The 23,508-nt window shown below is 44.4% G+C and overlaps 1 protein-coding gene across 1 annotated transcript; it reads left to right on the top strand.

Moving 5' to 3' along the window:
- Positions 1-719: 719 nt before the first annotated feature.
- On the top strand, positions 720-2,768 carry LOC125555913 (PAN domain-containing protein At5g03700-like). Its single transcript, XM_048718716.1, has one exon. It carries the CDS (start codon positions 860-862, stop codon positions 2,357-2,359), a length of 1,500 nt encoding a protein of 499 aa, XP_048574673.1. The 5' UTR covers positions 720-859; the 3' UTR covers positions 2,360-2,768.
- The last annotated feature ends 20,740 nt before the right edge of the window (positions 2,769-23,508 follow it).

The raw sequence follows: 23,508 nt of genomic DNA, 5'->3' as shown, positions 1-23,508 counted from the left end.
CACCATTTAATATCATATCTTTTCCCCTACGCTTATCCCAGCCAATACTTACAGTTACATCGCAGGGTCACTTAGTAGTAGAACCAATAAGTGTACCTATTTCTTAGTCGATAAAATTTTCTTGTCTATGTACTTGTACGAATCTAGAAATGATTATGAATCTCACTTTTTAGCATCGATCTAGGAATGGTTACGAACCTCACTATTTAGATCAAGTATTTAGCACCGATTTAATTTTTGCAAATGCAAAAAATCTGACATCAGATTTTTAAGTATGTCAGGTCGCACATTTTTTATGGCAAATTACATGTCACGGGTATGTACAACTTTTTGCAGCACCAGCATGGTAAATTCTCAAAATAAAAAATAGTGAACATGCCAGGATTTGACATGCGTGCTGAAGAGAATTGCCATGTTGGTGACGCGTAATTTATCATAAAAAACATTCGATTTGCCATGTTTAAAAATCTGACATCATGTTTGCAGCGGGCTCCTCTTTTGAATCGTCTGAAAAATATAGCAAAATAGTCTCGAAATAGTTCTGACCAGCTGGGACAGAGAGTTATATTTCTTTAGATGAGCTGGAACAGGGAGTTGACTATTGGCCAGTTCATATGCTTAGAGTAGTTGCAACTTGCGGGTGATGCAAAGTTCCGGATCAGGCATGTTCATCTCCTCCACAAACTCAATTTACATTCTTTTTTTGTCATCTATTACGTGAGTTGGAAACAGACTAGATCGAATGGAGGCTCACGCCGGCCGTTGACCTTCCATTTCATGATGCATATATAGTTTGTATACATGCTACTCTGTCTCAAGCATTTGACCTTTATCCCGTTCTTAATCTCCTACCCCTGCAATGAGGGAAGGCAAGCCTGATCCGGCCATCGCCGTCTTCCTCATCGCCCTCTTCGTTGCGTCGGCGGTGCCCCTGATCAACGGAGCCGACGGGGAAGAGCCCGTAACGCAGCTGTCGAACGGCTTCACCGCGACGCACTTGGCCGACGCGCCGGGGCGGTTCGAGCCGGTGCTGTACTCGCACAACGGCGTCTTCGCCTTCGGCTTCCTCCGCGTCGGCTCGGCGTCCCTGGACCTCGCCGTCGTCCACCTGCCTTCGTCCTTCCCACTCTGGCGTGCCACGCCGGACCGTGTCGCCGACTGGTCGCGGCCGGCTACGCTCTCCTTCGACAGCCGCCTGGTCCTCACCGTCCCCAGGGTCGGCGAGCTCTGGAGCACCCTCAACGTCGTCGGCGATACGGTCGCGCTCCTCAACTCGTCCGACCTCGTCATCCGGCTCTTCAACGGGCGCGGTACGCCTTGGCGTAGCTTTGAAAACCCATCGGACACGCTCGTCCTAGGCCAGAACTTCACCATGTCCTCGCCGCCGCTCATCTCCAAGAACCGCCGCTTCTCTCTGCGGTTCGCCAAGACGTACATGGCGCTGTACATGGAGTTCTACGGTGGAAGCAAGAGGCCGATGTACTGGCAGTACACGGCTCGCGAGGCCCAGCCGGAGAACGCAACGCAGCCGCCGGTGTACGGACGCCTGGACAGCCGCGGCTTCTTCGGGTTCTACCTCCTGGGTGGCGACCAGAGCGTCGACATGCTTGCGTTCGACACATTCGTCCGGAACCTCACCGGCGCCTTTCGGCGGATGACCCTGGACGACGACGGCAACCTCCGCGCATACTACTGGACAGAGGGCTCCAAAGCTTGGACCTCCGACTACAAGGCCATTTCCGGGCCGTGCGAGCTGCCGACCTCGTGCGGCGCTTACGGCCTGTGCGTGCCCGGAGGAGCGCCCAGGTGCCAGTGTCTCATCAACAGCACCGCACCGATCGCCCCGCAATGCCGCGCCGAGGAGTCCACCGACCTCTGCGGGGGCGGCGGGGGGCAGCTGTTCGACGTTGTGCGGCGGAACCGGGTGTCACTGGCGTACAAGGAGCAGCTGCCGTTCGAGACGTACAAGACGGCGGCGGAGTGCGAGCAGTCGTGCGCGGCCAGCTGCAGCTGCTGGGGCGCGGTGTACAACGGCGGGAGCGGGTACTGCTACCTCGTCGACTTTCCCGTGGAGACGGTGGTGTACGAGGCCGACGACCGGAAGGTGGGCTATTTCAAGATCAGGAAGGCGCGACAGCATAGCGCAGCGGGGCGGGGCATGTCGCCAGGCGTGACAGCCGCGGTGGTGGTTGCGTCGCTGGTCCTGGCGAGCCTGGCCGTGGCCGGGGCGTACGTCGGGTGGCAGCGGTGGCTGCGGCAACGGCGGGCTGGCGGTGTGGGGATGGAGCAGGAGCTGACGCCGGGCCATTACAGGGACCTCAAGTCCATGGACAGCCCAAACAATTCCTTCAAGACGTGATCGGTGCGACTGTATTGAAGCTGAACCCATCGCCCGGACGTTGCGCGCTCGATCGATCGGTACCATGCCCATGCCATACGGATTGCTGAGCTGCAGAGCTTGGAGAAAGAGGATTGATGGCTGCAGCCAGCTCTGCTCCATTCAGAATTACATAGGTTTCAGAAACTTATTTTTTTTTACGTAAGGGATCGTAGTGACGTAGTCCATCCATCGTGTAGGCTTTTTCGTTCCCATTCTTTTCACCATCTCTGTATCTGAAGTTCTGAACATGTATGCTCAATCGTGTATAAGTATCCAGTGGAGATTTCAACATCATGCATTGCCAAGAAAAGAGCAAACGATAATCTTGATGCAAGATATCCTTTTATATTTAATGTTATAATTGAAAGTATGAACCTAATTAAGGGAAGTCGTTCTCTTTGGCAAGTAATCTTTGAAAGAAAATCTAGTATGTCCTAAGTGGGTTTTTGGTGTGATGACAAGTGATTAGGGGGCTAATGAACATGGTGACTTGTTTGAACATTTTTAGCCTCATACATAAAAGATGTGGCATCTATTTGACTTCAAGCTTCATTTAAGAACACCACAACCACACTATTAAGAGAGGCTGCACAAGGTATGAGGTGGATTCATGGGCCAAATTCATCCTATTTCATCGCCTTTATACCTGAGACAAAGCCCCAAAGTGCTCCGGGCCAATGTAGTGCTTTGACTCATTTAACCGAACACCATGTATACCAGCCCAAAGATCTATGTCTTCTAGCATACATATCACTTTATTCAAATCCAAACAACAACATTTTACACTAACAGTAGACACACAAAAATACAGTCTCATGAGCCACGGGGGTTCGATTACGACAATCTTAAAAGAGGCCAGGGCAGCAAACTATTTTACATTATCTATCACTAATCATGGGGCATCAGAAACTAGCAGCACAAGACACAAGAGAGCAATACATAGGTGATACTCCAATCCTTAGGGACATTGTTGGACACTTCCTAATTCACGACATCAAATTCCGTACCGTATGTATATAACCTCACGCATCTAGCCACATAAAAAGTCAGATGAGTACTTCGAATGCATTCACAAGCTAATAACAACCTAGGCATAAAAACATAACTAGTTGAATGCAGTTATAATGATAGTAAGATAAAAATAAATGCAGTCACCAAAATGAGCCTTTGTGTAGAATATTGCAAAGGAAATGAGATAGCCATGCAACCAGAACTAAGGTGTCCCAAGCACGCAGGCGGACCAGCCCAAGTACCTCGCTGATCTCACACTGTTGGTATGTTGGAATTACTACAACATCCAGAAGGAGTCTATCCTACTACGTGCCACACCAAGGCATGCAGATCTTCGTCAAGATCCATGTCACGGAAGATCAAAACATCAGAGAAGAAAATGTCGTCAGTGATGTTAGGCAGGGTATGCTCGCAGTCCAAGCATGTAAAGGCGCCACGCCGCATATGCTCAGGCTATAATGGACACAAGCCTAGATACGCTCTCTACCCTGCATTAAATGTGGTCACAGGCTATCATAGGTCTACGGGTCCTAGGCGAAGAAAATACCTCGTGGCGCAAGCGATAAGAGATTAAACCTATCAGGATAAGACTCAAATTGCTGACACTTCTGAGCATACCAGGAGAAAGCTTCTTGACAACGACTCTATTACTCAAGGTGTCACTTGAGCTTCAGCCTTGATGTGTGTTTACACGAGTGTAAACGGCCATGTGGTGACCACCAGCTATATAAGGGGAGGATTGTGGCCATCCAAAGGACATGCAGACACAAGTGGAGGAAACAAGTAAGAAGAATGAGGTAGGAGTGAAGAGGGTGCTCGCGATGGTAGCCTTTACCACACCACCAGGGCTCTTTCGAGAACCCCCAGAGCTCTCCCAAGCATACCTAGAGCTCCCCCGAGCAAATGTAAACTCCACTATATTACTCACATCAACCAACCAAGAACATGAAATAGGGTATTGCACCACAGTGAGACCTGAATATGTATAAATCCCTTGTGTCATGTATTCTTGAATATCTGAAGGAAGACCTGAGTGTTTATCCCCTGGTCGAACTAAAAGATAAGGTGTCTTTGATCCCTGATGTCATGACTTGACACTCCGAAAGCATGGGGCATGACGACAAAGAAAATAAGTGAAGTAACGAGTCCATCCCTAGGTAATTCAACGCCACTGGGCATTGGGCATATTGGTGCACAAAATAAAGAAAGTAGCCATACCAACGTGTATCTCCATGCAACTTATCAAGATTGGGGCACAATAATTGTACATAATGTAAATAATTTGGCTAGACCAACTCAGATGTCTATATAATATCTCGAGCTTGGGGCTCAACAAGCGCGTAAGGTAAATAAAGTTGCCGCAACAACTCTTTTTTCTAGAGCCGCCCTTCAAGGCATTTTATTCAACGTTCTAGCGGACAACATCTGACGTTACAAAGGGTAGTCAAGAAATCAGGAATTACATCAAATGAGCTACACTCAACTCACTCAAGAAAACTTCCTTGGCACACATATGAGCTACCTCATTGGTGTCTCTTTGAGCGTAGATTATATCAAATTACTGAAAGTTCGAGAAAAGTGATTGAACCTCTTTTAAATATGACCTCCATTTGACCCGAAAGCAGTATGCCTCCGTTCATCTTCGATTGTCAGGCAATCCATTTCCATTATGATATTATCCCACCCGTGCTCCATTTCTAGAGTAGTTGCATCACGAAGTATTGTTCAATAGTTCACTAATGTATGGGTCTTTTATGCCAGGGTATTTGCATCCCCTCTGAACAATGAAATCCTTTGTATGGCTCTGGGCTATAGTCCCCGCTCCTACACACTAAGTTGCGACATCCACTAGACCATCAGTATTGATCTTCACACAACCTACAACTGATGGTTGCCATACTTCTCTAGGCTTCATCATCACTGTCGGTGCACTTGATGGAATATCTAGATCCTGAATAATCTCCTTAACCAGCTCCATCGAATTGAGCTACTAAAATGTAATATCGGCATGTATATATTTATTCTGACCGCTCCAAATAGCCCACATCACGGATACGGCTACGACAGTTTATTCCTTACTAATAAACATTGAGTCTGGTATGTCTCTAGCCCATGTCATCGGATGAAGTTGTGGGAGTTTCGCTTCAAAGAAACTTTCTCCCTCATTCCAAAATCTCGTAGCATGATCACACTTGATTAGGGAATGCAATAAGGACTCGTTGTTGACAAACATAGGGAAGGAAGTATCATCACTAATATGACATCTATGAAGTTTGCTGAACGAAGGCAAGAACCCCTTCAGAACCCTCCACCATAAGACTCTTATTTTGGTCGGACCCTCAGACTCCATAAAGGTCTCCAAGTGTCTTGCCATTCCATCGACATGCTTGCTTGAATAGAATCACCATGTTGTTTGTCCATTGTATTTTGATAAGCCGAACGGACCGTGAACACACCCATTCATTCCCATCCCCACACCCAGAAGTCCTCCATTGGAATTCGTGGTCTTGGCTGTGAGATCCTGGCTTAATAGGAATGATACACTACTCATATCGATAAGGAATTCCTTCTTTTCCAGGAGCCCATTCGAAAAGAACTCCAAAGTCTAGTGTGCTTGGCTTGGAGCAATTCTAGGATGGGTGACCGACTAGGAAGTTTTTACTGGGTGAGCAGGAGTGAGTACAAAGTGTGCAGGAAAGACTAGTCTTGGTTCGTCGGGTCAGTCTAGATCCCATTAGGCGTAATGGGCGGAACCGGCGGGTGTGTCCAGGGCATTACAATTGTTATCACAGCCAACCCTTGTGGTTACACGGGCATGTGCGGGTCAGGTGCGTAGTCATGTGGCGCATGGCGCGTGTTGCCCGTTGTGGCACACGGTATGACACATGTTCCAGACTAGACGCACATACGTGTGCCAAGAGGGAACGTTCCTTCCTGATGGGCCGACGAGGACATGGTTCTTTTGAGTGGGGCGTATGTGAGAGCCTGCCTTAATAGGAATGATAGAGTACTCATATCAATAAGGAATTCCTCCTTTTTCAGGAGCCCATTTGAAAAGAATTCCAAAGTTAAGGATGCTTGGCTTGGAGCAATTCTAGGATGGGTGTCTGACTGGGAAGTTTGTCCTGAGTGTGCATGAGTGAGGACAAGGTGTGCAGAAAGGACCAGCGTTGGTCTGTGGAGCCAGCCTAAATCCCATCAGGTGTAATGGCCAGGAACCGACGGGTGTGGCCAGGGCATTATATTGGAAAGCTCGGAATCACATCGGCATCAGAGGCAATGAACATCCTCCTGACCAATGTTCCATTCCATGCACCCGTCTCTTCCACGAGTTCCAACACAATATGTACACGCTCATTTGCTAGTCTCCAAATCAACTTCATTGTACATGTTCCTTGAATCCAATTATCATGCTAGATTTCAGATGTTCCAACATCACCAATATGATGGATCAAACCCATCTTAAGAACCTCCCTTCCCTGAATAATAGCATGCCAAGTAGCTAACATGTTTGCGGGATAGCTTACTTGAAGGGAGTTCCCATCGAGATAGTATTGCCCATGCAGGACACAAGCACATAGGTTATCTCATTTTTCTAGCAAACGATAAGAATGTTTTGATAGCATGCATCATGAAACACATGCAAATCATGAAAACCAAGCCCACCTCTATACTTTGAGACAGAGATTTTCTTCCATGATTGCCAATGCATCCTCACTTATCCAATGAACCCACCAACCAAACTTGGACATCACTAACGTGACTTTTTGGCACAAACTTTTTATGAGCTTGAAATATCTCATAGAATGGGTCGGTAGAGCTTGGATCACTGATGTAAGGAGAACTTCATTCGCTACACATGATATTTTTTTCACAATAACCTTGTACCCTTGATCTTGACTGCTTGCAGATATGTTCAAAATTTGGTTCAGTAATCCTTTTATCAGCTATTGGAATACCAAGGTACTTTTCTTTAAGGGCTTCTCTATGGATTTGCAACGTATTCCCGACACCTACCCTTGTAGAGGCCCCACACTTGGGACTCAAAAACACCAAGCTCTTGGCTTTGTAGACACACTGCCCTGAGCCAACACTATATGCTTGTAGAATGTCATTAAGTTGATGTGAGCTTCGCCCACCTGCCTTTACGAAAAGCAAACAATCATCTGCAATAAATAGGTGGGATATCCATGGGGACCGCAATCCATGTCTAATGCCCCTATCAGTCCATCCACTGTCATAATTTTTCAAAAAGTGTGGCAGTCCTTCCCCACAAAGTTGGAAAAGATATAGGGAGACGGGTTCCCCCTGTCGTATACCTCTTGATGGACAGGAAGAAGACGATCTCTCCTTTCACCTGAACTTGGAAACTTAATGATTTAACACACCTCTTAACCAAAGACACACAATCTTCAGAGAAACCCAGCTGACGCTGAACTCCTTGAAGATACAACCATTCAATATGATCATATGCCTTCATCATGTCATTTTTACTACACACCAGCCTTGCTTACATGTCTTCCTTTTCATTGCATGCATGCATGCATTCATAGGCGGAGATGACATTATTCGTGATTAGCCTTCCCGGTATGAAGGCACTTTGTTCGTATGCTATAATTTCATCAAGGATCACACAAAGTCTATTGGCTAGCACTTTAGAAAAAAATTTATAGATTACATTACAAAGTGAAATGAGTTTATATTGAGTAATGTTTTTAGGATTTTTAACCTTTGGAATCAGCACTATTACCCTTTTTTACCACCTCCGACATATGGCCACCATTGAAAAAAAAATCCAGAACCGCCCTTGTTACATCATCCTTGGTAAGGGCCTAATGTCGCTCATAGAAGCCCGCATTGAAGCCATAGGCTCCTGGGCTTTCTATGAGGCCATAACCAATAAAGCCTCCCACACCTCCTCCTCCTCCTCCTCCTAGAACATTCACATTAGCCATTTGTTCATCATGTCCGTAACTTTTGCTGGGGCGTGGTGAAGGACCTCCTCAATTTGTATATCCTCCTCTGCTGAGTACAAGATTGTATAGAAGTCATGTATCTCTTCATGTACAGCCTCTATTGTACCTCCAACCACCCCATTCACATCCTCTATGGCCACTATTTTTTCAAAATTTATGCATGGAGCCCCTAGCATGGATGAACCTGGTGTTTCGATCTCCTGCACGGAACCAATCCGCTCGAGTTCATTGCCTAGTGATACATCTCCAACATATCTATATTTTTTGATTGTTCCATGCTATTATATTATCTGTTTTAGATGTTTTATATGCATTAATATGCTATTTTATTTTATTTTATTTTTGGGACTAACCTATTAATCTAGAGCCCAGTGCCAGTTCCTGTTTTTCCCTGTTTTTGAGTTTTGCAGAAAAGGAATACCAAACGGAATAAAACCTTCACGGTGATTTTTCTTGGACCAGAAGACAACCAGGAGACTTAGAGATGAAGTCGGAGGAGCCATGAGGCGGCCACAAGGATGGAGGCGCGCCCAAGGGGGTAGGGTGCGCTCCCACCCTTGTGGGCCCGTCGTGCACCCCCTGACCTAATTCTTTCGCCTATATATACTCTTATATCCCCAAACCACCAGAGGCATCCAAAAAAACACGTTTCCACCACCGCAACCTTCTGTACCCGTGAGATCCCATCTAGGGACCTTTTCGGGCACCCTGCCGGAGGGGGATTCGATCACGGAGGGCTTCTACATCAACTCTATTGCCCTTCCGATAAAGCGTGAGTAGTTTACCTCAGACCTACGGGTCCATAGCTAGTAGCTAGATGGTTTCTTCTCTCTCTTTGATTCTCAATACCTTGGAGATCTATTCAATGTAATACTTTTTTGCGGTGTGTTTGCCGAGATCCAATGAATTATGGATTTATGATCAACTTATCTATGAATATTATTTGAATCTCCTCTGAATTATTTTATGCATGATTTGATATCTTTGTAATTATCTTCTAACTATCGGTTTGGTTTGGCCAACTAGATTGGTTTTTCTTGCAATTGGAGAAGTGCTTCACTTTGGGTTCAATCTTTGCTTTGGCCAACTATATTGGGTTTTCCCTTGAAGAGGAAAGGGTGCTGCAGTAAAGTAGCGTAAGTATTTCCCTCAGTTTTTGAGAACCAAGGTATCAATCTAGTAGGAGACTACGCTCGAGTCCCACGCACCTACACAAACAAATAAGAACCTCGCAACCAACACGATAAAGGGGTTGTCAATCCCTTCATGGTCACTTACGAGAGTGAGATCTGATAGATATGATAAGATAATATTTTTGGTATTTTTATGATAAAGAGAAATAAAGATGCAAAGTAAAATAAACGACAATGGAAATAACTAAGTGTTGGAAGATTAATATAATGGAAAATAGACCCGGGGGCCATAGTTTCACTAGTGGCTTCTCTCAAGAGCATAAGTATTACGGTGGGTAAACGAATTACTGTCGAGCAATTGATAGAATTGAGCATAGTTATGAGAATATCTAGGTATGATCATGTATATAAGCATCACGTCCGCGACAAGTAGACCGAAACGATTCTTCATCTACTACTATTACTCCACACATCGACCGCTATCCAGCATGCATCTAGAGTATTAAGTTCATAAGAACAGAGCAATGCTTTAAGTAAGATGACATGATGTAGAGGGATAAACTCATGCAATATGATATAAACCCCATCTTTTTATCCTCGATGGCAACAATACAATACGTGTCGTTTCCCTTACTGTCACTGAGATCGAGCACCGCAAGATTGAACCCAAAGCTAAGCACTTCTCCTATTGTAAGAAAGATCAATCTAGTAGGCCAAACCAAACTGATAATTCGAAGAGACTTGCAAAGATAACCAATCATACATAAAAGAATTTAGAGGAGATTCAAATATTGTTCATAGATAAACTTGATCATAAACCCATAATTCATCGGATCTCGACAAACACACCACAAAAGAAGATTACATCGAATAGATCTCCAAGAAGATCGAGGAGAACTTTGTATTGAGATCCAAAAAGAGAGAAGAAGCCATCTAGCTAATAACTATGGACCCGAAGGTCTGAGGTAAACTACTCACACATCATCGGAGAGGCTATGGTGTTGATGTAGTAGCCCTCCGTGATCAATGCCCCCTCCGGCGGAGCACCGCAAAAGGCCCCAAGATGGGATCTACGGGTACAGAAGGTTGCGGCGGTGGAAATAGGGTTTTGGCTCCGTATATGATGTTTCCAGGGTACATGGGTATATATAGGAGGAAGAAGTACGTCGGTGGAGCAACGAGGGGCCCATGAGGGTGGAGGGCGCGCCCCCCTACCTCGTGCCTTCCTCGTTGATTGCTTTACGTAGACTCCAAGTCCTCTGGATCACGTTTGTTCCGAAAATCACGTTCCCGAAGGTTTCATTCCGTTTGGACTCCGTTTGATATCATTTTCCTTCGAAACACTGAAATAGGCAAAAAAACAGCAATTTGGGCTGGGCCTCCGGTTAATAGGCTAGTCCCAAAAATAATATAAAAGTGTATAATAAAGCCCAATAAACATCTAAAATGGAATATAACATAGCATGGAACAATCAAAATTATAGATACGTTGGAGACATATCATTTATCTATCTTTATTAGATCTCACTTTTGCAAGTAACCGTGAAGGGAGTGACAACCCCTTTATCGCGCTGGGTGCAAGTTGTTTGATTGTTTGTGCAGGTATTCGGTGACTTCTGAGTTGTCTCCTACTGGATTGATACCTTGGTTCTCCAACTGATGGAAATAATTATCTCTAATTTGCTGCATCACCCTTTCCTCTTCAAGGGAAAACCCAATGCAAGCTCAAGAAGTATCACCTAGCCATGATTTCCTCATTGTGGAGGAGCACATTCAGTTGTCGAGCTAGCTCTCTCTCCCTGGTATAAGAGCCCGGGTATAGTGAATTCGATTTCTTCCTCTCAAAGTCCTTTCGGACCTTCTTGAGCTTCCTTCTAATATCCCCAAACTTTTTAACCTTCGAGTTGGTGAGATGGGGTTGCATGTGAATTATAGAGAGGTCCAAAATACAAACAACCCCCTTTGCTTTCTCCCATCCATCCAACACAACGGCTTCATAGGAGTCCTCACACTGCCACACTTCCTCGTACATAAACTTGTGTGGCCCCCTATCCTCCCCTTCATCAACCCTCTTAATGTTTGCAACAACAAGGCAATGATCAGACAAAGGAGACAAAATATGGCGGACCCTTGTAATTGTGCACAGTTACAAAAAAGATGGATCTGCTTTGATCAATCCAATCAAACCATGACATTCGCATGACTGACCTATCTATTGTCCCACGTTAACGGTAACACGGTAAACCCTGGGTCTTGAAAGTTCCAGTAACCAATCACCTCACGGAGACCTTCCATTTTCCATTCATCTCGATTGTTTGAGCCAAATCATTCAGAATTATCAAGAATTTCAGTTAAATATCCCCCACAAAGACAGGGTATATCACTTGGAGACCTCAACCATTTCAACAATTTCCAGCTCTCATATCTCTCGCTCCTTCGAGCCTTCACATAAAAGCCAGTGAACCTCCATTCTTTCATGTCACTCCCAATATGTTTTTACTATGACATCAATATGTCGGACAGATACATTATTTAGCATCACATCAACTTCTTTTGACCAAAAAAGGGCCAAAGCACTACTTTAGCCGTCACCGATTATTAGCACACATCCTTCCAAACCTAGTCATGCTCTCAAATCTGCAACTCGCTTACCCTTAACCTTTGTTTAAAAAAACAAAGGCGGACACTCTAACCTCACCAGGTGGTGAAACTCTCAAACTTCCTCTGGGTCCCCAAGTCCGGAACAGTTTCAAACAATGCAATTCATTGGTCTTGGCGGGGTTGACCTACAGCCCCCGCCTCGTCAATGCTAGCATTAACTCTGCATACTTTCTTCATCTTCTTCAAATCCTACTATTCTCTTTTGATTCCACAGACGTCGCAACCTCCATCGCTCTCCTCTTGTTTAACATTTCTTGATCCAGGAGCATGAGTTGATTGCTCATCCCCTTGCCATGGTTTTGTTGTGTACCCATAACGGCATGCCGATACCCTTCATTTTGGCTTTTACCTCAGCCTGCGAAGCTATCACCACTAGCCAGTACCACCTTGCGGATTAAATTTGTATACTGCATCCTTAACTTTCCTTGGCCTGGTTTCAGCGATGATGTTGCCTCGTCTCCATCCTCAACCTCATCATCTTCCTCCTACTCATTCTCCCTGTCATTTGCTCCATTACTCGGACCTTGACTCTGTGGGTCATTGCCCAGCTCCTCCACATGGCCAACCACCTGATCTTCTCCCCTAAACTATAGAATACCTTCCGCATATCTCTTAGCTAGACTTAGACATAATGCATCTGAATGTCCCATCAATCCACATGAAAAGCTAAAATATTGCAGGTTTCATATTGGATGTCGTAAAATATTGTCTCCTTTGTCTGCGCAGATTCCAATTGCACCCACCTCATAAGGGGTTCCTTCACCTTCAGCTAGATTCTAGCTCGCAAAGACTCATCAAAGTCAAAGCCCTTCTAATCTACATCAGTGTGAATCACATCACCCATCATACCAGCTATCTTCCCCGGCAATTATATTTAGCGAAGGTTGAAGGGAAGATTGATTACCCTAGCCTAGATCTGCAACCTCTCAAATTTCCAAGCTGAAGGTCTTCATCTACAATCAAAATCTCCAGAACTACAACATGCTTACTGATTCGTCTCCAACGTATCGATAATTTTTTATTGTTCCATGCTATTATAGTATCAATCTTGGATGTTTTATATGCATTTCTATGTCATTATATATCATTTTTTGGGACCAACCTATTAACTTAGTGCCAAGTACCAGTTGTTGTTTTTTCCCTATTTTGGTTTTCCAGAATATCAGTACCAAATGAAGTCCAAATGACACAAAACTTTTTGGAGATTTTTCTGGACATAAGAGACCCTAGAAGCTTCGGAGAGTCCCAGAAGATGGAGGGGCCCACGAGCGTCCGTTTGACCTAATTCTGCCTCTATAATTTCTCTAAAATCAGGAAACCAACACAGAGCCACCCAAAACACTTTTTCCGCCACCGCAAGCTTATGTTCTTGTGAGATACCATCTGGAGGCCTTTTCTGGTACTCTGCCAGAGAGGGGGACTGACCACGGAGGGGCTGTACATCAACCTTGCTGCCCTTTCGATGGTGTGTAAGTAGTTTACCACAGACCTATGGGTCCATAGCTAGTAGCTAGATGGCTTCTTCTCTTTCTTTGATCTTCAATACAATGTTGTCCTCGATGTTCTTGGAGTTTGATGATTTACAATTATAGGGGATCAATCGTAGTCCTTTCGATAAGTAAGAGTGCCAAACCTAACGAGGAGCAGAAGAAAATGACAAGCGGTTTTCAGCAAGGTAATTTCTGCAAGCACTGAAGTTGTCGGTAACAAGTAGTTTGATAGTAAGATAATTTGTAACTAGCAAGTAACGGTAATGGTAAATAAAGTGCAGCAAGATATACAATTCTTTTTGTAATAAAGGACAAGCTGGAACGGTCTCTTATAATAAGCAAAGCGTTATTGAGGGCACACAGGAATTTCATCTAGTCACTTTCATCATGTTGGTTTGATTCGCGTTCACTACTTTGATAATTTGATATGTGGGTGGACCAGTGCTTGGGTGCTATTATTACTTGAAATCCTCCCACTTATGATTAACCCCCTCGCAAGCATCCGCAACTACGATAGCATTAAACATATGGATCCAAATCAGTCCCTTACGGAATAACGCATAAACTAGGGTTTAAGCTTCTTTCACTCTAGCAACCCATCATCTACTAATTACTCCACAATGCATTCTCTTAGGCCCAAAGATGGTGAAGTGTCATGTAGTCGATGTTCACATAATACCACTAAGGGAATCACAACATACATATCATCAAAATATCGAATGAATATCAAATTCACATGGTTACTTACAACATGACTTCTCCCGTGGCCTTAAGAGGGCAACTACTAACAAATAATATTCATGCTCAAGATCAGAGGGATTTTACATAGCATAATGGATCTGAACATATAATCTTCCACCAAATAAACCATCTAGCATCAACTACAAGATGTAATCAACACTACTAGTCACCCACAGGTACCAATCTGAAGTTCTGGTACAAAGATAGAACACAAGAGATGAACTAGGGTTATGAGATGAGATGGTTCTATTGAAGATGTTGATGAAGATTGGCCTCCCAAAGATGAGAGGGTTATTGGTTATGACGATGGCTTCGATTTCCCCCTCCCGGAGGGAAGTTCCCCGACGGAATCGCTCCGCCGGAGGGCAAAAGTGATCCTGCCCAAGTTCCGCCTCGAGAAGGCGGCGCTCCATCCTAAAAGTCCTCTCCTTATTTTTTTTCTAGGTCAAAGGACCTTGTATACCAAAAGATGGGCACCGGAGGTGGGCCAGGGTGCCCACTACCCACCAGGGCGCACTAGGGGGATCTGGCGCCCCCTGGTGCCTTGTGGCCACCTGGCTGCCCCCTTTGGTAGTTATTCTCTCCAATATTTATTATATATTTTGGAATAATTCTCCGTAAAATTTCAGCTCATTTGGAGATGTGCATAATAGGTATCTCCGACATAGCTTTTTCAGGTCCAGAATTCCAGCTGACGGTATTCTCCCTCTTTGTGTAAACCTTGCATATTATGAGAGAAAAGGCATTAGAATTACTCCATAAAGTGTTATAATGCATAAAAATACTACATATAATAGTAGTAAAACATGATGCAAAATGGACGTATCAACTCCCCCAAGCTTAGACCTCGCTTGTCCTCAAGCGGAAGCCGATATTGAAAATCATGGCCACATGTTTAGAGAGAGAGAGAGGTGTTGATAAAGACAAAATATGGAACGAGTAAAGAGACTTACCGGTAATGAGACTGAACTAGGTATTGGGATACCGACGATCGAATCTCGGGCAAGTAACATACCGATGACAAAGAGAACAACGTATAGTGTTGTGCGGTTTGACCGATAAAGATCTTTGTAGAATATGTAGGAACCAATATGAGCATCCAGGTTCCGCTGTTGGTTATTGACCGGAGACGTGTCTCGGTCATGTCTACATAGTTCTCGAACCCGTAGGGTCCGCACACTTAAAGTTCTGTGACGATCGGTTTTATGAGTTTATATGTTTTGATGTACCTAAGGTAGTTCGGAGTCCCGGATTTGATCACGGACATGACGAGGAGTGTCAAAATGGTCGAGACATAAAAATTGATATATTGGAAGCCTACGTTTGGACATCAGAATAGTTCTGGGTAAAATCGGGATTTTACCGGAGTACCGGAGGGGTTACCGGAACCCCCCGGGGGCTAATGGGCCTTGTTGGGCCATAAGGGAAAGAGAGAGGGGCCGGCCTAGGGCAGGCAGCGCGCCTCTTCCCCTCTGTCCGAATTGTACTAGGAGAAGGGGGGCCTTTCCTTCTCTTTCTCCCCCTTCCTTTCCCCCTCCTAGTAGGAGTAGGAAAGGGAGGAATCCTACTCCTACTAGGAGGAGGATTCCTCCTCCTGGCACGTCAACAAGGAACGGCTGTCCTCCCCCTTGCTCCTTTATATACAGGGGCAGGGGGCACCTCTAGACACACAAGTTGATCACAAAGATCTCTCCCAGCCGTGTGCTGTGCCCCCCTCCACCATAATCCACCTCGGTCATACTGTAGTGGAGTTTAGGCAAAGCCCTGCTGCGGTAGCTTCATCAACATCGTCACCACGCCGTCGTGCTGACGAAACTCTTCCCCGAGCTCTACTGGATCGTGAGTTTGCGGGACGTCACCGAGCTGAACGTGTGCTGAACGCGGAGGTGCCGTACGTTCGGTACTGAGGATAGGTCGATCGTGAAGACGTACGACTACATCAACCGTGTTGTCATAACGCTTCTGCTTAACGGTCTACAAGGGTACGTGGACGACACTCTCCCCTCTCATTGCTATGCATCACCATGATCCTGCGTGTGCGTAGGGACATTTTTGAAATTACTACGTTCCCCAACAGTGGCATCCGAGCCAGGTTTTATGCATAGATGTTATATGCACGAGTAGAACACAAGTGAGTTGTGGGCAATACAAGTCATACTGCTTACCAGCATGTCATACTTTGGTTCGGCGGTATTGTTGGATGAAGCGGCCTGGACTGACATTACGTGTACGCTTACGCGAGACTGGTTCTACCGACATGCTTTGCACATAGGTGGCTGGCAGGTGTCAGTTTCTCCAACTTTAGTTGAACCGAGTGTGGCTACGCCCGGTCCTTGACAAGGTTAAAACAACACTAACTTGACGAACTATCGTTGTGGTTTTGATGCGTAGGTAAGAACGGTTCTTGCTCAGCCCGTAGCAGCCACGTAAAACTTGCAACAACAAAGTAGAGGACGTCTAACTTGTTTTTGCAGGGCATGTTGTGATGTGATATGGTCAAGACATGATGCTATATTTATTGTATGAGATGATCATGTTTTGTAACGGAGTTATCGGCAACTGGCAGGAGCCATATGGTTGTTGCTTTATTGTATGCAATGCAATCGCCCTGTAATTGCTTTACTTTATCACTAAGCGGTAGCAATAGTCGTAGAAGCAATAGTTGGCGAGACAACAACAATGCTACGATGGAGATCAAGGTGTCGCGCCGGCGACGATGGTGATCATGACGGTGCTTCAGAGATGGAGATCACAAGCACAAGATGATGATGGCCATATCATATCACTTATATTGATTGCATGTGATGTTTATCCTTTATGCATCTTATTCTGCTTTGTTTGACGGTAGCATTATAAGATGATCTCTCACTAAATTTCAAGATAAAAGTGTTCTCCCTGAGTATGCACCATTGCCAAAGTTCGTCGTGCCGAGACAAAACGTGATGATCGGCTGTGATAAGCTCTACGTCCATCTACACCATGTGCAAGCCAGTTTTGCACACGCAGAATACTCGTGTTAAACTTGACGAGCCTAGCATATCCAGATATGGCCTCGGAACACTGAGACCGAAAGGTCGAGCGTGAATCATATAGTAGATATGATCAACATAGTGATGTTCACCATTGAAAACTACTCCATTTCACGTGATGATCGGTTATGGTTTAGTTGATATGGATCACGTGATCACTTAGATGATTAGATGGATGTCTATCTAAGTGGGAGTTCTTAAGTAATATGATTAACTGAACTTAAATTTATCATGACCTTAGTACCTGATAGTATTTTGCTTATCTATGTTGTTGTAGATAGATGGCTCGTGTTGTTGTTCCGTTGAATTTTAATGCGTTCCTTGAGAAAACAAATTTGAAAGATGATGGTAGCAATTACACGGACTGGGTCCGTAGCTTGAGGATTATCCTCATTGATACGTCCTGGAAGCACCGCTAAGTGCCAAACCTGCTGCAGGAGCAACACCAGATGTTATGAATGTCTGGCAGAGCAAAGCTGATGACTACTCGATAGTTCACTGTGCCATGCTTTATGGCTTAGAACCGGGACTTCAACGACGTTTTGAACGTCATGGAGCATATGAGATGTTCGAGGAGTTGAAGTTAATATTTCAAGAAAATGGCCGGATTGAAAGATATGAAGTCTCCAATAAGTTCTATAGCTGCAAAATGGAGGAGAATAGTTCTGTCAGTGAGCATATACTAAAAATGTCTTAACTCAACTCGGATTTAATCTTCCCGTTGATAGTGTCATTGACAGAGTTCTTCAATCACTGCCACCAAGCTACAAAAGCTCCGTGATGAACTATAATATGCAAGGGATGAATAAGACAATTCCTGAGCTCTTCGCGATGCTAAAAGCTGCGGAGGTAGAAATCAAGAGGGAGCATCAAGTGTTGATGGTTAGCAAGACCACCAGCTTCAAGAAAAAGGGCAAAGGGAAGAAGAAGGGGAACTTAAAGAAGAACAACAAACAAGTTGCTGCTCAGGAGAAGAAACCCAAGTCTGGACCTAGGCCTGAGACTGAGTGCTTCTACTGCAAACAGACTGGTCACTGGAAGCGGAACTGCCCCAAGTATTTGGCGGATAAGAAGGATGGCAAGGTGAACAAAGGTATATGTGATATACATGTTATTGATGTGTACCTTACCAGAGCTCGTAGTAGCACCTGGGTATTTGATACAGGTTCTGTTGCTAATATTTGCAACTCGAAACAGGGACTACGGATTAAGCGAAGACTGGCTAAGGACGAGGTGACGATGCGCGTGGGAAATGGTTCCAAAGTAGATGTGATCGCTGTCGGCATGCTACCTCTACATCTACCTTCGGGATTAGTTTTAGACCTAATTGTTATTTGGTGCCAGCGTTAAGCATGAACATTATATCTGGATCTTGTTTGATGCGAGACGGTTATTCATTTAAATCTGAGAATAATGGTTTTTCTATTTATATGAGTAATATCTTTTATGGTCATGCACCCTTAAAGAGTGGTCTATTCTTGTTGAATCTCGATAGTAGTGATACACATATTCATAATGTTGAAGCCCAAAGATGCAGAGTTGATGATGATAGTGCAACTTATTTGTGGCACTACCATTTAGGTCATATTGGTATAAAGCGCATGAAGAAACTCTATACTGATGACTTTTGGAATCACTTGATTATGAATCACTTGGAACTTGCGAACCATGCCTTATGGGCAAGATGACTAAAACGCCGTTCTCCGGAACTATGGAGCGAGCAACAGATTTTTTGGAAATCATATATACTGATGTATGTGGTCTGATGAAGATTGAGGCTCGAGGCGGGTATCGTTATTTTCTCACCTTCACAGATGATTTAAGCAGATTTGGGTATATCTACTTAATGAAACATAAGTCTGAAACATTTGAAAAGTTCAAAGAATTTCAGATTGAAGTGGAAAATCATCGTAACAAGAAAATAAAGTTTCTACGATCTGATCGTGGATGAGAATATTTGAGTTATGAGTTTGGTCTACATTTGAAACAATGCGGAATAGTTTCGCAACTCACGCCACCTGGAACACCACAGCGTAATGGTGTGTCCGAACGTCGTAATCGTACTTTACTAGATATGGTGCGATCTATGATGTCTCTTACTGATTTACCGCTATCGTTTTGGGGTTATGCTTTAGAGACGGCTACATTCACGTTAAATAGGGCCCCATCAAAATCCGTTGAGACGACGCCTTATGAACTATGGTTTGGCAAGAAACCAAAGTTGTCGTTTCTTAAAGTTTGGGGCTGCGATGCTTATGTGAAAAAGCTTCAACCTGATAAGCTCGAACCCAAATCGGAGAAATGCGTCTTCAATAGGATACCCACATGAAACTGTTGGGTACACCTTCTAGCACAGATCCAAAGGCAATACATTCGTTGCTAAGAATGGATCCTTTCTAGAGAAGGTGTTTCTCTCGAAAGAAGTGAGTGGGAAGAAAGTAGAACTTGATGAGATAACTGTACCTGCTCCCTTATTGGAAAGTAGTTCATCACAGAAACCGGTTCCTGTGACATCTACACCAATTAGTGAGGAAGCTAATGATGATGATCATGAAACTTCAGATCAAGTTACTACCGAACCTCGTAGGTCAACCAGAGTAAGATCCACACCAGAGTGGTACGGTAATCCTGTTCTGGCGGTCATGTTACTTGACCATGACGAACCTACAAACTATGAGGAAGTGATGATGAGCCTAGATTCTGCAAAATGGCTTGAGGCCATGAAATCTGAGATGGGATCCATGTATGAGAACAAAGTGTGGACTTTGGTTGACTTGCCCGATGATCGGCAGGCCATCGAGAATAAATGGATCTTCAAGAAGAAGACAGACGCTGACGGTAATGTTACTGTCTACAAAGCTCGACTTGTTGCGAAAGGTTTTCGACAAGTTCAAGGAGTTGACTACGATGAGACCTTCTCACCCGTAGCGATGCTTAAGTCCGTCCGAATCATGTTAGCAATTGCCGCGTTTTATGATTATGAAATTTGGCAAATGGATGTAAAGACTGCATTCCTGAATGGATTTCTGGAAGAAGAGTTGTATATGATGCAGCCTGAAGGTTTTATCGATCCAAAGGAAGCTAACAAAGTGTGCAAGCTCCAGCGATCCATTTATGGACTGGTGCAAGCCTCTCGGAGTTGGAATAAATGTTTTGATAGTGTGATCAAAGCATATGGTTTTATACAGACTTTTGGAGAAGCCTGTATTTACAAGAAAGTGAGTGGGAGCTCTGTAGCATTTCTAATATTATATGTGGATGACATATTGTTGATTGGAAATGATATAGAATTTCTGGATAGCATAAAAGGATACTTGAATAAGAGTTTTTCAATAAAAGACCTCGGTGAAGCTGCTTATATATTGGGCATCAAGATCTATAGAGATAGATCAAGACGCTTAATTGGACTTTCACAAAGCACATACCTTGATAAAGTTTTGAAGAAGTTCAAAATGGATCAAGCTAAGAAAGGGTTCTTGCCTGTGTTACAAGGTGTGAAGTTGAGTAAGACTCAATGCCCAACCACTGCAGAAGATAGAGAGAAAATGAAAAGTGTTCCCTATGCTTCAGCCATAGGTTCTATCATGTATAAAATGATGTGTACCAGATCTGATGTGTGCCTTGTTATTAGCCTGGCAGGGAGGTACCAAAGTAATCCAGGAGTGGAACATCCTGAAGTACCTGAAAAGGACCAAGGATATGTTTCTCGTTTATGGAGGTGACAAAGAGCTCATCGTAAATGGATACGTTGATGCAAGCTTTGACACTGATTCAGACGATTCTAAATCGCAAACCTGATACGTGTTTATATTAAACGGTGGAGCTGTCAGTTGGAGCAGTTCTAAACAGAGCGTCGTGGCGGGATCTACATGTGAAGGAGAGTACATTGCTGCTTCGGAAGCAGCGAATGAAGGAGTCTTGATGAAAGAGTTCATATCCGATCTAGGTGTCATACCTAGTGCATCGGGTCCAATGAAAATTTTTTGTGACAATACTGGTGCAATTGCCTTGGCAAAGGAATCCAGATTTCATAAGAGAACCAAGCACATCAAGAGACGCTTCAACTCTATCCGGGATCAAGTCTAGGTGGGAGACATAGAGATATGCAAGATACATATGGATCTGAATGTTGCAGACCCGTTGACTAAGCCTCTTCCACGAGCAAAACATGATCAGCACCAAGGCTCCATGGGTGTTAAAATCATTACTGTGTAATATAGATTATTGACTCTAGTGCATGTGGGAGACTGAAGGAAATATGCCCTAGAGGCAATAATAAAGTTATTATTTATTTACTTATTCCATGATAAATGTTTATTATTCATGCTAGAATTGTATTAACCGGAAACATAATACATGTGTGAATACATAAAGAAACATAGTGTCACTAGTATGCCTCTACTTGACTAGCTCATTGATCAAAGATGGTTAAGTATCCAAACCATAGACATGAGTTGTTATTTGATCAATGGGATCACATCATTAGGAGAATGATGTGATTGACTTGACCCATTCTGTTAGCTTAGCACTTGAACGTTTTTGTTTACTGCTATTGCTTTCTTCATGACTTATACATGTTCTTATGACTATGAGATTATGCAACACCCGAATACCGGAGGAACACTTTGTGTGATACCAAACGTCAAAACATAACTGGGTGATTATAAAGGTGCTCTACAGGTGTCTCTGATGGTACTTGTTGAGTTGGCATAGATCAAGATTAGGATTTGTCACTCCGATTGTCAGAGAGGTATCTCTGGGCCCTCTCGGTAATACACAACACTATAAGCTTGCAAGCATGATAACTAATGAGTTAGTTACAGGATGATGTATTACGGAACGAGTAAAGAGACTTGCAGGTAATGATATTGAACTAGGTATTGGGATACCGACGATCAAATCTCGGGCAAGTAACATACCGATGACAAAGAGAACAACGTATAGTGTTGTGCGGTTTGACCGATAAAGATCTGCGTAGAATATGTAGGAACCAATATGAGCATCCAGGTTCCGCTATTGGTTATTGACCGTAGACGTGTCTCGGTCATGTCTACATAGTTCTCAAACCCCTAGGGTCCGCACGCTTAAAGTTCTGTGACGATCGGTTTTATGAGTTTATATGTTTTGATGTACCGAAGGTAGTTCGGGGTCCCGGATTTGATCACAGACATGACGAGGAGTCTCGAAATGGTCGAGACATAAAAATTGATATATTGCAAGCCTACATTTGGACATCGGAATAGTTCCGGGTAAAATCGGGATTTTACGGGAGTACCGGAGGGGTTACCGGAACCCCCCGGGGGCTAATGGGCCTTGTTGGGCCATAAGGGAAAGAGAGAGGGGCCGGACTAGGGCAGGCAGCGCGCCTCCTCCCCTTTGTCCGAATTGGACTAGGAGAGGGGGAGCGGCGCCCCCCTTTCCTTCTCTTTCTCTCCCTTCCTTTCCCCCTCCTAGTAGGAGTAGGAAAGGGAGGAATTCTACTCCTACTAGGAGGAGGATTCCTCCTCCTGGCGCGTCAACAAGGAACGGCTGGCCTCCCCCTTTCTCCTTTATATACAGGGGCAGGGGGGCACCTCTAGACACACAAGTTGATCACAAAGATCTCTCCCAGCCGTGTGCGGTGCCCTCTCCACCATAATCCACCTCGGTCATACTGTAGCGGTGTTTAGGCGAAGCCCTGCTGCAGTAGCTTCATCAACATCGTCACCATGCCATCGTGCTGACGAAACTCTTCCCCGAGCTCTACTGGATCGTGAGTTCATGGGACATCACCGAGCTGAACGTGTGCTGAATGTGGAGGTGTCGTACGTTAGGTATTGAGGATCGGTCGATTGTGAAGACGTACGACTACATCAACCGCGTTGTCATAACGCTTCCGCTTAATGGTCTACAAGGGCACGTGGACGACACTTTCCCCTCTCATTGCTATGCATCACCATGATCTTGCGTGTGCGTAGGGAAAATTTTGAAATTCCTACGTTCCTGAACAATTTTTGGGTAGCAAAGATATTGAGCAAGCACCCTATGTTGGAGGATCTTTGACAATATAACTTCTACGTAAATGTGAACAAACATAAATCATTATGT

Source organism: Triticum urartu, chromosome 5 (genome assembly GCF_003073215.2).
Source record: "Triticum urartu cultivar G1812 chromosome 5, Tu2.1, whole genome shotgun sequence".
NCBI lineage: Eukaryota > Viridiplantae > Streptophyta > Magnoliopsida > Poales > Poaceae > Triticum > Triticum urartu.
This window is presented reverse-complemented; position numbering and strand designations above follow the sequence as displayed.

What these genes read in the sequence shown, in the direction of transcription:
- LOC125555913 (XM_048718716.1), top strand. Translation starts at nt 860, where the DNA reads ATGAGGGAAGGCAAGCCTGATCCGGCCATCGCCGTCTTCCTCATCGCC.